The sequence below is a fragment of the Triturus cristatus genome, chromosome 6 (assembly GCF_964204655.1).
Source record: "Triturus cristatus chromosome 6, aTriCri1.1, whole genome shotgun sequence".
Taxonomy (NCBI): Eukaryota; Metazoa; Chordata; class Amphibia; order Caudata; family Salamandridae; genus Triturus; species Triturus cristatus.
Genome location: NC_140589.1, coordinates 117,984,525 through 118,000,394, shown reverse-complemented (window position 1 = coordinate 118,000,394; position 15,870 = coordinate 117,984,525). Strand labels below are relative to the sequence as shown.

Below are 15,870 nucleotides of genomic sequence, written 5' to 3'. Positions count from 1 at the left end.
CCGCCTTCAACAACCAGTCGTCGAGATAGGGGAAGACTGGAACCCCTGATCTGCGCAGATGAGCTGCGACCACCGCCATCACTTTCGTGAACACCCGAGGGGCACTGGTAAGGCCGAAGGGGAGCACGGTGAACTGAAAGTGCTCCTGACCCACCGTGAACCGCAGGTAATGCCGGTGGGCCGGCAGGACGGGGATGTGGAAATATGCGTCCTGCAACTCCAACGCTACCATTTAGTCTCCAGGGTCGAGGGCAGCTAGAACCTGAGCCAAAGTTAACATTTTGAACCGTTCCTTCCGGAGGAAGGCATTGACGTTCCGGAGGTCCAAGATAGGGCGTAGGCCCCCTTTGCCCTTCTTGGGAACCAGAAAGTAGTGGGAATAACAACCACGACCTACTTCTGGGCTCGGAACGCGCTCAACGGCCTCCTTGGCCAAGAGGGCCGAAACTTCCTCGTGTAGAAGATTCAAATGATCCCCCGAGATACGGTGGTGCTGCAGTGGCATGGCTGGAGGGGTCGTCTCGAAGGGGAGGGAGTAGCCCCTTCGGACGATTTGCAGCACCCACCTGTCCGAGTGGATCGTTCGCCATCACCTGCCAGTGGAGCAGGTGATGGCGAACCCGGCCTCCCACTGGCGTGTGGAATGGACCTGAAAGCTCGGACTAGGAAGGCTTTGAGGCGGATGCTGCCGGGGTGGATGTGGACTAACCGCGTCGTCCTCCAGTACCGCCTCGGGGGAAACCAAGACCGCGACCGCGTGCAGGCTGGTTCTGCGGCCGGTGGCTAGGCGGACGTGAGGAGGTGCCCCTTCCTTGGCCACGAAAGGAGCGAAAAGCGGAAGTTTGTGGCCGCGGGGCCGAGAGGCCCAAGGACGTGGCCGTAGCCCGGGAGTCCTTGAAGCGAGCCAGCGCACTGTCCGCTTTCTCACCAAAAAGGCGAGCGCCATCAAAAGGCATGTCCATGAGGGTGCTCTGGACATCCCCTGAAAAGGACGTGGACCGCAGCCAGGCGTGACGTCGAAGCGCCACCGTGGTAGAAATTGCCCTACCCAGCGAGTCCGTAGTGTCGAGTCCACATCGGATTGCATGGCGCGCTGCATCTCTCCCATCAGACAGAGCCGAGGAAAGCCGCGCCCGGGCCTCCTCTGGGCACAGTGGCAGCACGTCCTCCACCGCATCCCACAGAGAGTGGGAATAACGGTCCAAGAGACAGGCGGTGTTCAAAGACCGCAGGCCCAAACTGAGCGAGGAGAACAGGTTCTTACCAAACTGTTCCAGTCTCTTGGTTCGGAGGAGCGGACGAGAAGGAGGATTGGGAGGTAGAGGCCTGGATAACCAGATTCTCGGGGGTGGGTTGTTGGGACAGAAAACTGGGGTCGCCCGGAGCAGGGCGGTGGCGCGTGGCAACGTTCCTATCCACAGGAGGGACTGTGGAGGGCTTGGACCAGGTGCCCTGCAGAACGTCAGTGAGGGCCTCATTGAATTGCAGCAGAGGCTCAGTGGAGCATGCGGCAGACTGAAGCACCTCAGTGAGGATGTTAGTCCTCACAGCCACGGCAGGCAGCTCAAGCCCAAGGGCTTCGGCCGCCTTGCGCAGCACCACAGAAAAAGCTGCACCGTCCTCCGAAGCCACAGTCGGAGGAGAGATGAATCCAGTGTCCGGTGAGGTATCCAATCCACTGGCCTCCCCCAGTTCATCTGCCCAGTCCTGAGAAAGGTGCCCCTGAAGGGCCATAGGGTCGTCAGACCCCTCCCATTCGCCCCCGTCATCCGATTCCTGGTAAACAGGAGGAATGATCGGAGCCGGTCGATAGACAATATGTGTCTCTAGCGGCATCGGATGCGGCGTTGGGCGGCGCCGCATCGGCGTCGGGACCGGACAGGGGCTGAACCGGGGATCGACGTCGACCGGAGCCGGCATCGGGGGTGGTATCGGTGTCGGCGCCGGCGGAGGAGGCGTAACGAGGTCGACCGGCGTCGACGGGGGCCCAGGCTCGGGTCCCTCGGGGACCTGCGGCGTCGGGGCCGGAGCCTCCAACGGCGCCGGAGCCGGAGGCACGCGAGGTCGCCCTGTCGAGTCCGCGGGGCCCGAAGGCGCGCCAGCGGGCGTCGACGGCGGGGCCAGGCTCCTCATGGCCGAGAGGAAGGCACTGACCTCCGCCGGCGTCGCGTCAGTCCCAGGGACCGTCGGGTATGGGGACTTGCGGAGCCGCGGGGGTGGAACCACCCGGGCCCTCGGCCGAGTCGCGCGACCGGCGAGGGGAGTCCGAAGAGTGGTGTCGCCTCTTGGACTTCTTGGAGTGCTTCGACTTACCCGAAGACTTCGAGCCAGACGAGTGACGACGTCGAGTGCGGCTCCGCGACCGATCCTTGGACCTCCTCCTGGACCGGGATCAAGAGCGGCGCGGAGCCGAGTGGCGAAGCTCGAGAAGCTTGCGGGACCGCTCCCGCCTAGCTTTAGAGGTCAGGGCCATACAATCAGAGCACGACTCCACGTCGTGGTCGAGGCCCAAGCAGTACAGGCACCGGCGGTGATGATCGGTCACCGACATCAGTCGGTGACAGTCGTCGCAGGCCTTGAAACCAGGCATCCTACCGGCACCAGAGTCGAGAATTGACCAAAAAGAGTCGAAAAAGTTAAAAATTGGCTAAAGGGGTAGTTCTCCTGGATCGGCGCTTACTGGCGCGGAAAAAAGAAGAACTGACGTCAGCGCGCGAGGGCGGCGTCTAAGTACTCCGACGACGTCATTCCGGCGCACGACGCCGACGTCGGACGCGGAGCCGCAGACGACGCCTAGCGACGCGCAAGGGGTATTGCTGACGAAAAATCTTCCGGATCCAGTCTGACGCCTGAGGATATTCTAAGGTGAGGAATCTAACTAACGTGTTTCTTTCAGATCATCAATCCCCCTATGCTGAGTATAGTCGACTTTAGAACACCTCGCGCCGGGGGGCAGAGGCAGCACTTTGAGCGCGATGGCGACGCCTCCCCCTCACTAGCAGCAGCTGTGGGTGTCGCACTGGTCTCTGGGACTTGCAGTCTCCTTTGCTGATGGTGCTGCAAGGAGAGATAGCCGCGTTGTGCCCTGGGACTCCAGTCCCACCAGGGTTAGGAGTCAGGTGTAGGAGACCCACTTGGGCTGTGGCGCGCTCAATTCAGGAGTGCAAAAGCAGAATGATGGCCCGCGCTGCAGGGGGAGAGGCAGCGCTTTAAGCGTGATGGCAACGCCTCCCCCTCACTAGCGGCAGCTGTGGGCGTCGCACTGGTCTCTGGGACTTGCGGTCCCCTTTGCTGATGGCGCTGCGAGGAGAGATGGCTGCGTTGTGCCCTGGGACTCCAGTCCCACCAGGGCTAGGAGTCAGGTGTAGGAGACCCCCTTGGGCTGTGGAGCGCTCAATTCAGGAATGCAAAAGCAGAATGAACGCCAGTGTGCAAAACTGCTGGCACTGCACGATCTTGGCGGTGGCAAACAGATCTAACCAAGGCTCTACCTTCTGCTGAAAGACGCCTTGGATGACCACCCAGTGAAGACGCCATTTATTATTTGCTAGACATCTTTGGTTGAGTGTGTCCACCCTAGCCTACCGTGTGTTGAACCACCAAGGAAATGCCCTAGTGTTCCAGCCATGTCTTAAGACACAGAGCCTCTTGAAAAGGGTCCACTACCCGACCCCACCATCTTTGTTGAAGTACTACATAGAGGTGGTGTTGTCCATGAACACCTGCACCAGCCTACCTTTGACTGAAGGTAGAAAAGCTTTTAGTGCCAAGCAACTTACTCAAAGCTCCAACGGATTGATGCGAAGCTTGCATTCCGCCGGAGACCACAAACAGGAGGGCATAGCCCTGCTGGACGATCTGGAGGTCCCATTTGTCGCATGTGATGGACTGCCTCCCTGGGAGAAAATTTCAATCAATCAATCAGGAGATTTGTGAAGTGCACTACTCACCCGCGAGGGTCTCAAGGCACTGGGGGTACGGGGTTTCGCGCAGCTTCGCCTCAGCCGAAGAGCCAGGTCTTGAGGCTCTTCCTGAAAGCTTGCAGTGTGAGGGTTTGTCTAATGCTGAGTGGGAGTTTGTTCAAGATCCTGGCTGCGATGTAGGAGAAGGATCGCCCCCCGCTCTGGTTCTGCGGATGTATGGGATTTTAGCTGGGGCAAGATGGGCGGATCAGAGGCTTCTTTTGGGTGAGTAGAAGGAGATTCTTTCGTTGAGGTATTGGGGTCCGATGTTATGGAGGGATTTGTAGGCAAGGGTGAGGAGCTTGAAGGTCACTCTCTTTTCAACGGTGAGCCAGTGGAGTTCTCGTAGGTGTTGGGGTGTTGTTGTGGAATGCTGAGGAAAAGTCTAGCTGCAACGTTCTAGATTGTTTTGAGATTTGTTTATTCCGGAGGATGCGGAGGGTGTTGATGCATGTGGAGGATACTGCGTTGATCTGTCAGTGCATGGTGAGGGAGGAGTCGAGAATGCTTCCCAGGTGGCGAGCATGGTCTGTGGGTGGTTCGGTAGTTCTTCGGGTTTGAGGTGGGCTTCTTAAGGGAGAGCTTGACCTCTGCACATTTCCCGTCGTCAGGGAAAGTGCCTGATGGTACGTCGTAGCTTCTGTGGTGACAGGGGTCCAGGCGGTGATGGTGGGCTGGGTTGTGTTGTCAGTTGGAGGTGTAGGGTCGGTGTCTGGGTTTTGCTCATCTAAGTTGCTGTAGAGAGTTCGGATCATGAGATGAAAGTAGGAGCCGAGTTTGTTGCAGAGGTCCTGGGAGGGCGGGACGTCGGAGGATTCGCCGGGGGTTTGGTGAATTCTTGTATGATGCTGAAGAGTTCCTTAGAGTTGCGGGAATAGGTGAGTATTCCGTTCTGGATGAAGTTCTTCTTTGTGGTTCAGATGAGTTGGTGGTGTTCTGTCATGGCGGACTTGCAGGCGAAGCATGCTTCGGGGGTTTCGCTATTCCTCCAAGCTTTCTCGAGTCGTCGGCATGTGCGCTTGGATTCTCTGAGGTCAGTGGTGAACCGGTGGCTTTCGTGGTGCGTTGTCTGTCGGATTTCTGGAGGGGGGCGAGAGTGTCTGCACAGTCGGTGATCCATCTGTGGAATGCATTGGCTGCGGCGTTGGCGTCGCTAATGTTGGTGGTGGGGGGGGTGAAGTGTGGTTGTGGGCGGAGTTGAAGTGCTCCTCTGTGATCTTGTTCCAGATCCTGCGGGGGGGGCGGAGGGGGTGAACGAGGTGTGGGCCTGTGTGCAGTGTGCTAGGAGAAGTGGTCTGTCTAGAGGGGTTGCATGTGTGGCTTAAACAAATATTGTGTCCTCCAGCGAAGATGGGGTCAAGGTTATGTCCTGCCTTGTCGGTGGGGTGATGACAAGCTGTCTCAGTCCGATGTTGGTGAGGTTGTCCAGGAGAGTGGTGAAGTTGTCAAGGTGGATGTTCAGGTCTCCGAGGAATACGTAGTCCGTGGATGTAATGGCTTGGGGTGTAATGAGATCTGCGATGGTAGTGGTGAACGAGGCGCGTGGTCCTGGAGGTCTGTTTGCGAGGGTGCCATGTAGAGTCGTTCTGGGATTGATCTGGATCTGGAAATGCAGGTGTTCTATGGGGGACGTGGGGTCGTTCATGCTAGAAGTGATGAATCGGAGGGAATTTTTGTGTGTCTGATTCTGCTACCCACAGGGTGGCTGTATCCCCCAAGGGAAAACAAGATTGGTTTGGAGACTGATGCAGCAGGGGCAGAGGATTAGAAGAAAGCTGTCCCTAGTAACTTGTCTGCTTGATCCCTGTGTCTGGCTGCGAAAGGACTGGTGTGGCTGTTGTGGGGGTAGCAGGGCTTAGCACTGTTTTGATGCCGGCCCTTTGGCCTAACCTTGGAAGGAGTGAAACTGATGGGGAAACTGACGAGCAGAGCTGGAAAACCAAAGGAACATGCAGTTCGAGGGCAGAATCAGCATTTTCACTAAATAGGCGGGCCCACTGAAAGGCATATTCATAAGAGATGCCTGCACATCTTCAGAAAAGCCAGTGAATCACATCCATGCTTAGCTGCAGGGCACCACATTAGTGACCACAGTTCGCCACAACATATCCGTAGTATCAAGGCCAGCCCTAATTACACACTTGACTGCATTTTGGTCATCCTGAATGATTTGAACAAAAGCGTCCCGAAACTCCTTCCGGACCTCCGGCAAAATCTCGCTGACCATATCCAAGAGAACATGTGTATAGTGACCTAACAGGCACACCTCATTAACATATCTGAAAGCCAAGTTGGCCGAAGAGAGCATTTGCTTCCCGAATGCCTCAATCCTTTTTACCTCCCTTTCAGGAGTTGTCGTGGAAGGTGAACTAGGATTTACTTTCCTACAGTAAGCCAGAAAATCTGGGTCACCAGGTGCGGATCTGTGGCGTCTGGCCACTTGCCTGTTTACTGGTGGGCAGGAGCAAAGCTTAACCCAAGATCCAATAAGGGTGTCTGTCAGGGCTTCATTAAATGGAAGTTGGGACTCATATAAGGCTAGTCCAGGGTGCATAGCCTTGGTAAGGACCTTTATCTTGACTAACAGAAGGCAGCTGTAGGTCTTGCTCAGCGCACATCTAATCACAATGGCAAATAAAGCACTCTCGACCACTGGGCCTCCAAGGGGTGAAATAAGGTCTGTATTGGGGCAAGTATTAAGCTTAATGGACTTTTGTAAATCCATATATACACTATTGTCATCAGAATGTGGGAGTAAAATCACCATCATCCTATTCAGGTTGTGGCAAACGTTGGTCAGAATCCAAGAAAAGAGATTATGGAGCCTCTGAGGAAGGCTCAGTGATAGAAGAAGTGTATTGTCTGAGTGAGAAGATACAGTGACCGGATGTGCTGGAGTAGAGTCACAGCGTGACCTTGGTCAGGGTCGAGACGGATTAGGTTCCAAGGACCATGGAGTCTGCAGTGACTTCACCTGCAGTGCCAGTGAATTTAGTATTGGTGTCAATGAAGAAGTAACTCGCGCAGCTCTTGAAGCCTGAGTGAAAGTTATCACCGGTGTTGGTGAGGTACTGGACATGGGTTTGAGGAGATCACTCGGCACAGAGTGCAGACCAGCAGGTGGGACTGTAGGCCCCTCCAGATCTGTGGGACATGCAACCGAGGGAATGAAAGAGAGCCAAAAATACATAGCATGGTCTCCTTAAATACCTTAATCTCTGGCAGAGTCGCCGATGGTTCGGGAAATTCGAGTTGCAGCAGTACCAGCTGAGTAATCTGCTCCTCAATTGGAGATTCGAAGACCGATTGGCACCTGAATGCCCTTAGGGCTAGTCTTGGACAGATACTGGGGTTGATTCCCGCTTCAGCTTCTTAAGCTTCTTCTTCAACTGACTTGCTGGATACCTTCAACGGCAAAGAAGATGAGTTGCGAACAGCCTCATGAATAGCAATGGGCCAGTGACCTCAAATTGGGGCGGGAGTTTCACAAGGTTTGTGACTTCTTTCAGTGCTCAAGGAGTTTTGCTGCAAGGTCCAAGATCGCCTTCAAGTGCAAAAATGGTACATCCTTCATATGTCTTCAAGTTATGCCCAGAGCAAAAACACCAGAGGCAGGACTTGTGCGGGTCCATCACCGACAACTGTTTCTGACAGTCACAGCACAGTTTGAACCCTGTAGTTGTCATGGGGACATTGTTCCCTTGCACACTTGGAAAAATAATTTGAAAGTATTTATCATAGAAAAAGGAAGCAGAGCACAGATTTATGCTGGGAGGCACTGAAAGAAAGAAACAGACGTTGGCACGCGGGGTGGTGCTTTATATCCAGTCCGCCACTTACTCACTCTGGGGCAGAAAGAGGCCAACACAGAGCCGCAAAAAAGCTACCTAGCAGAAGCACTTCTTTGAAACCTTCTGCATCCAATCTGGTACTTGGAGAATATTCTAAAGGTGAGAAATATGCAGCTAGAAGTCTCCATCAGAAAATTCAATGCTTATGCCTAATATTTTCTGGAGAAGAAAGTGAGTTGCTGCTGCAGGTGACCACAGTTGTAGCCACTGAGCCTGAAAGGTAGAACAAAAACTGCAGATGAGTCAGCTGAGGTGGGCAGACTAGTTGGAGTTTCTAGCCCCTACATTTGACAATCCAAGGGCCCAAGTCATTGCTCTGCTTTGCCTAAAACTGTCTAAATGGAGGTTACCCTTCTCAAAGAGGCACGGTCTATTGAGAATCATATAAATTAACCATGCTTCAAAATCTCCTTCTGGGTGTTTTCAGCAAGGATCAGATGGTTAATGATAACAATGCCCAGAAGGCATTAGTTGCATGCCATGAAGCAGGACATATTAAAAACCAAGGACCTGACTTCCAGTGGCAAATACCTTTTTTTTTTCCCCTAAGGCAAATACTTGGTGTCCCAAGATATCCAGTTTCTGGTTCTCGATCTGGCAACCCTAATAACAAAAGTCATGCTTAATTTTAACTGAACAACCAGCTTCTCAAATTTTGGATACATAAAATAGAAGACTGGATCTGATGGGCTCAATTTATGGGGCCTGATGTTATACTTTTTTTACCTTCTCCACAAACGCAAAGAGAAAAAGGGAAAGCTAGACAGTGAACATTGAGAAAATCCATCACCGAATCCATCCACACAAGAACACACCATTTGAAAGCGAAGAAGTATATGTGAAGATGAACCTGGAGGATGATCAAGATAACTTATTCTTCTCTTCTTATAGATCCTTCTACCTGCAGATTCTTCATTTTTTTAAAGATTTCCTTAGCAGAAATGCAGTATAAGTTTTGTTCTGATGAAAAATCACTAGATCGTGGACAGCAGAACTGCTAACAATTCCTGGGGCACCAGAATACAATTTATAAGATTCTTTCTCAGTCGAGTCCCACACACAACGTTTTTGCCCCCGAAGGAGACAATAGAGCGAGGCAAACTTGAGGAACAACAAAAATGTAAGAGAGCATCAGGCCATGAAGGCTGTATATGACAGTGTGAATGATGGTTTGCATGATCCACCGGAGAAACACCCTTTGCCTTGGCTGTGCCCAGCTCTACTTCAATAAACTGGAGATGTTATCAAGGAGCGTGCAAGGGTTTTCTACACTAAGGAAGAACTACTGTCTGTGCCACAGTTTTTAAGTTCCCTGCAGATGGGAAGATAACCAAGATGGATAGGCTGCTCTCACAAGTTAGCCATCCAAGTAGATCCTGATGGGCTTCCACCATCACAAATATCTTGGAGAACACTTGACTCCAATGTAGGAAAAAGAACTGATAATTCTCTACGCCAGTTTAGATTGGAGTAACACGTGCAGTACTTGTCCTAACATTATCAATCATAGGTTGCAATATAGGTCTAAGCCATTGCTGTTAAATGAAAGTAGAAAATACCTCAGTTTTCGCTAAAGTATATTGGTGGGCTCTGTGAGCGCCTTATTGCATGGCAGGTTGGGCTCCAACTCTTGACCTGTCTGTCCCAAATTTTCTGTTTGAACATGTCTTCTTTTCTGATGCAGGCAGATGGCTATTGAGAAATTAAGCCATTTTGCAAATTATGGTGGTGAAAAAGGAGGTGTAGGAGTCAGACCTCTACCTATATGTTGGCCAGCTGTAGAGTAGCTAACAATCTGTTGCTCGATTCTAAACGATAGAAAAAAGTTGTTAGTTTCTTAATCATCAGTGTTGTCTTCGCTAGAAGGCTACAGAAAGAAGAATACGTTAGTTACCATTGGTTATATTTTTTCTGATGGACATATAACTGCGCAAATATTTTTTCATCATAAACCTTTACAAAGTAGGCTTGATCTGGAAGATTTTCAGAAACTAATAATTACTGGGGATAGGTAGCACTGTAGTGGTGCTAGATACAGATTCACATGACATCGCCGGAAGTGAGGAAGCAAACCCATCAAGGCACCAACAATCAGCGGTAATGTCAGTTCTGCCTTACCTTCAGTATGTAAAACAACACCCGGCAGGGAAGAAAGCAAACAAGAAACTGCAAAGAATTGACAGCCCTCAGCAAGTGGTGAGGTTGGATGGCTATGTGGAATCTATGAGACTGTGAGAAAGAAAAAAAATGAACGTGACCTTGCGTAATGAAACGGATGCACATGTAAAGTGCCCCAATACCTTTGATTGAGCTCGTGCTAAATAAAACTGCAAACATTAATGTGTTACTTATCTATTAGAATAGCATCCAAAGTAACTTATCTGTCTAAGAGACACTCTTTCAAGTAGACTCCTCATCAACTACTCTCAAAGTAGCTGGGCTGCTACCACTGCTGTGTCCATAAAGTCATAAAACATGCTGTACCTGCATGTTGATCAGTGTTTATACTTTGGCTCAGGAAGTTATATCTTCAGATACAAACAGAGAAAACATACAAAAAAATGGTGGCACACGTTGCTAAATGCCATGAGAAGATGGAGTGTGCTCTGAATCCAGGCATCCATGGTGAGAAGTAAAACCAAATCGACACAGTGGGAGTAGGGTAGCATCTTCAGGGAGCAGATAGGCCATATTCATTACACTTGAAGAAAACTCTGGGTGCAGAGCTGGGCTGGCACCAGCTCGTCCTCTCAAGCAGAGCAAATGTTTTCCAGATCCAGTTTAACACTGCGAAGTATTTCAAAAATTGACATCTGCGTGTTAATTAATCCTTGGAATTTAGCTATAGCTTCAATTCTTTCTGGAAAGCTTAAAGGAAAGCACTATAAAGGCAATTATTTGTGACAAGGTGCAGTAGGTGGATGAGCTGACCCTATTTCTAACACATCACATATTCATGTTAGAACTCTCATTTTTACAACAATGGTGCCTGCCGCTCCTCTTCCTCCTCCTCACGCTGCAAAGAAGGGAACAGCAGATATAACAACGAGATGTATATTGTGAAAAGATCCAACCTTTGCTAGTGTTTTTAAACTGGACTATACGAACAAGAGGTAACTGCTAACGAAAGCCATAGGAAAGTTAGATGGAAATTGTTTGGAATAATTAATGCAGCAGTAGTTACTGGTAGGTTCATAAATACAAGAAGTGCAAGGGGCGCTTGATTTAATTAAGGTGATGAAACCAGCACAATTCTGGCCTCCAATGGCCGCAGCATTCCTCCGCAGCTTTACACAAAAACCAATCTGAAGTTACTTCTGTTTTTGCTTCTCCCTCACTTGCAACTTTATCGTGGTCAAGGGAAATGAGGCTGTTGCTGTTTTGTGGCAAAGCATACCACAGATTGTACTATTTAATGCCACCCAATGTGCAGTGTAGCCCCTAGAAAGATGACAGTGTAGAGTCGTCTCCAGCTTAATGTACTTGTGTTGAAAAATGTAGATGGCAAACTTACCAAAGACAGGTACATCTGGAAGGCCAGTCGCTCAAGAGCAGTGGCGCTGAATTTATCGTAGCTCATCTGCTGCAGCACTTTCAGTACCGTGGAAAAATAATACGTAACAGATTCTACAGGGAGAGCCTCGAAGATTACCTGAAAAAAAGAGAAAGCGCAATGAGTGGTCAACTGTTGAATCGCCGAGCCTTTCCTCTTGGCCATCACAGACCATGGCCCAAGGCTATCGGTCTAATCACCCTTAAATGGGCACTCCAAGGTGTAAAGATGCCCAGAGCCTCCCTGTGAGGTCATCTGTCACTGCCACACAGGCTGGAAGTGGTGAGCTGCTCCTTTTCTCTCTCAAGGACAAAGGGCTCGAGTCACAAAAGTAATCTGAATCAAAATCCTAACTTTACGACTTTCAGTATTCACAAAAGGCATTTAGGAGAAGTAAAGTTAGGATTCCTAACTTAACTACTCCTAAATGCCTTTTGTGAATACAAAAAGTCGTAAAGTTAGGATTTTGTCTCAGATTAGGAGGAGTACAGTTAGGAATCCTAACTTTACTTCTCCTAAATGCCTTTTGTGAATAACGAAAGTCATAAAGTTAGGATTTTGTCTCAGATTACTTTTGTGAATTGGACCCAAAGATCAGTAGGTTTTAATCTCTGGGAGCTCTGAATTCCTATGGTATAAATTGTATTTCAGGTTTTGTTTTTCAGAATAGGAAAATTAAATAAATGTTGCTGCACTGGGTATTTTAAAAAAGATGTAAATAAAGGAATATGCTACTTACCAGTATGCATCTGTTCTTGGCATGTAGAGCTGCAAATCTACACACTATGCATAGATCGCCATCTGGTGTTGGTCCCGGATGTTTGCACTTCTTTTTGTCCTGGAAAGTCTTTGAAAGTCACAAGATAGGTGACTCCTCCTTAGGATGCTGGTGCGCATGGGCATCGGCTCCATTCTCAGATTGTTTTTCACCAGCAGGGAAATGAAGGAGCTTAATAAGAAACAGGACTATGCCCATGTATGGTGTATCTAAATAAGATCTTACTGGAACAGATAAAGGAAGCCTGGAAGGCGTGTGGGCGTGTGTAGATCTGCAGCTCTACATGCCAAGAACAGATGCATACTGGTAAGAAGACTATTCCGTTCGAGGTATATGAGCTGCAGATTACACACTATGCACAGATTGTATAGCAGTACCCCTCCTTAGCGGCGACCACCAGTATCTGTTGCAGTAGTTTGAAATAGTGTTTTGAGTACAGCCTGGCCCACAGTAGCCTGTTGTTTTGTTTGCACATCTACACAATAGTGTTTTGGGAATGTGTGCGGTGTAGACCATGTAGCTGCTCTGCAGATGTCATCTAAGGGAATTTCCCCCAAAAATGCCATGGAAGCCCCTATCTTCCGTGTAGAGTGGGCTTTAGGAGGAACAGATAAAGTACGTTTTGCGTTGTGGTGGCAAATTTGTAGACATTTAACAATCCATCTAGCTATCCCCGATTTTGATATGGTGTTGCCTTTGTGTGGTGGTGAGAAAGACATGAAAAGTTGTTTTGTCTTACAAAAGGGTTGTGTTCTCTCGATGTAATATAGCAATTCTCTTTTAACATCTAAAGTATGAAGAGCTCTTTCTGCGACCGTCTGTGGTTGTGAGAAAAATACGGGCAATTCTACAGACTGACTGAGGAGGAAGGGAGAAATGACTTTAGGAAGGAATTTAGGATTTGTTCGGAGAACAACCTTATTATGATGGATTTGCAGAAAAGGTTCCCGGATAGTGCTTGTAGCTCACTAACTCGCCGTAGAGAGGTAATGGCTAGTAGGAAAGCAACTTTCCATGTTAGGAATTGAAGCTCACATTTATGTAGAGGTTCAAAGGGAGGACCCATCAGCCGTGTGAGAACGATGTTCAAATTCCACACAGGTGAAGGTGGTACTCTGGGAAGAATTATTCTTTTGAGGCCTTCCATAAAGGCTTTTATAGCAGGTACTCTGAAAAGTGATAGATGCTGTCTATTTTGTAGATATGCCGCTATGGAAGCAAGATGTAGCCTAATAGACGTCTAGGCTAAATTGCATCTTCGGAGGTGTAGTAAGTAACCTATGATGTGTTGGATAGACACGTCTAGGGGATTGATGTTACTGTTATGGCAATATAACACAAAACGTTTCCACTTGGCTGCATAGAAGGCTCTAGTGGTGAGACGACTAGCTTCTTTAATGAGGTTCATACAGTCGGGGGAAGGTTAAGGTAACCGAGCCAGATCGCAAGGTTGAGTTGAGCTGGGTCCTGATGTCTGCTCTCTCCATGGTTCTGGGTTAGGTGCGTGGTGAGAGGTGTAATTTTTGGTGCAGAACTACCGACAGTTCCAGCAATGTGGTGTACCACGGTTGTCTGGCCCAAGTTGGATCAACTAGAATGAGTCAGTGAATGCTGCTGTAGTTTGCGCACCACCAGTGGAATGAGTGGGAGAGGCGGAAAAGCCTACGCAAATCTGCCTGACCAGTTCATACATATCGCATTGCCTTTGGACAATGGGTGTGGATATCTGGCGGCGAAGCTTGGGCATTTGGCGTTTGTGGGCGGCGAAGAGGTCTATTTGTGGTTGCCCCCACATTTGAAAGAATGGTTGAAGAACCTGCGGATGAAGTTGACACTCGTGGATCTGTTGCGTTTGATGACTTAACAGATCTGCAATGGTGTTTTGGACTCCTGGGACATGTTGGGCTCGGAGAAAAATATTTTGAGGTATAGCCCATCTCCATATGCTCTGAGCTAGCTGGGAGAGCTGCAGAGAGTGTGTCCCTCCTTGTTTTTAGATGTAGTACATGGCTGTCATATTGTCCGTGAGGACTAAGACAGCTTTGCCTAATATTTGCCTTTGAAATGCTTTTAAGGCTAGGAATATGGCTAGTAACTCCAGGTGGTTGATGTGGAGTAACTTTTGTTGAGGTGTCCACCTGCCCTGCATGGTGTGATGTAGTAGGTGAGCTCCCCAGCCGGAGAGCGATACGTCCGCTGTCATGACTATCTGAGGAACTGGCTCTAGGAACGGTCGCCCTTTGGAAAGGTTCTTGGTGTTCCACCACTGCAGAGAGCAATGAGTGCGACCGTCTACCAACACCAGATCTGTTAGCTGACCTTGAGCCTGGTTCCATTGGCGTGCTAAGCACTCTTGTAGAGGACGCATCTGGAGTCTTGCTTGAGGCACTATAAATATGCAAGAGGCCATCATCCCTATGAGTTGCATGAACACTCGAGATGGAAGAGAGTGTTGCGGGTGACATTTGGTGAGGAGAGCCTGCATGCTTGCTATCCTGGCTGGACTGGGACAGGCTAGCGCTGTTGAGGTGTTTATTGTGGCACCGAGGTATTGTTGTGTGTGGGACGGTTGCAGATGGGACTTGGTGTGGTTTACTGTGAACCCCAGGCGGTGAAGTAGTTGGATAGTGTTGTGAGTGTGTTGTACACACTGGTTGTATGAGCTGGCTTTTATGAGCCAGTCGTCGAGATATGGGAAGACGTGAATGTGTGGTCTTCTTAAGTGGGCTGCCACTACTGCTAGGCACTTGGTGAATACTCGTGGTGCTGTTGTGACTCCGAATGGGAGTACTTTGAATTGATAGTGGTACCCGTCCACGACAAATCTGAGATACTTCCTGTGAGCCGCGTGAATGGGAATATGAAAGAAGGCGTCCTTGAGATCTAGGGTAGCAAGGAAGTCACCCTGTGAAAGAAGAGGAAGGACCTGCTGAAGTGTGACCATGTGGAAATGGTCTGAGTGAATGTATAGGTTTAGGGGTCTGAGGTCTAGAATAGGTCTCAGAGAGCCGTCCTTCTTTGGTATGAGAAAATACAGGGAGTAAACTCCTGTGTTTTGCTGGTGCAGGGGAACGAGTTCTATTGCACCTTTTTGTAGTAGGGAGATTACCTCGTGCTTTAGCAGTGACAAATGTTAGTGTGATATTGGACGCTGTTTGGGTGGTATGTTTGGGGGGGTAGAGGTAAGTTCGAGACAGTAACCGCATTGAATTATTTGTTACACCCACCTGTCTGATGTGATGGTGGTCCAGACAGGAAGGAACTGTTGTAGTCTTCCCCCGACTGGAGTGGAATGGTCTGGGAGAAGTGGAGGGAAGTCATTGGGTAGGGGTGGAGGCAGAGCGGGTGTTGTTGGTTTTGCCTCTGCCTTTGTTATTGTTGCCCCTGTAGCCTCCTCTCTGGTAACCTCTGGTGAAGGTGGACTGGGTGGGAGCTTTGTAAGAAGTGGAGGGGCTATCTGAGGAGTAGCCTCTTGGGGTGCTTTTGTAGGATGAGCGATGAAAGGAACGTCTGGGAGCTTGCGACTGGAAGGCTCCCATAGATTTTGCTGTGTCCATATCCTTTTTCATTTTCTCAAGGGATAGGTCTATGTTAGGGCCAAATAGGTGTTCCTGATCAAATGGTTGGTTGAGGATGGAACTTTGGACTTCAGGTTTAAAACCTGAAATGCGTACCCAGGCATGCCTACGCAAAAGGACACTTGTGTTTATTGCCCTTGAAGCGGTA

General features: G+C 49.5%; 1 protein-coding gene across 4 annotated transcripts in view; it reads right to left on the bottom strand.

Moving 5' to 3' along the window:
• Positions 1 to 15,870, bottom strand: part of LOC146816482 (exportin-5-like) — a 1,867,381-nt gene that overhangs the window by 213,872 nt on the left and 1,637,639 nt on the right. For all 4 annotated transcript variants that reach the window (XM_085610326.1, XM_085610327.1, XM_085610328.1 and 1 more), the window contains one exon: positions 11,328 to 11,465. In XM_085610326.1, coding sequence (XP_085466452.1) covers positions 11,328 to 11,465 — 138 coding nt within the window. The remainder of the gene's footprint in view (positions 1 to 11,327; positions 11,466 to 15,870) is intronic.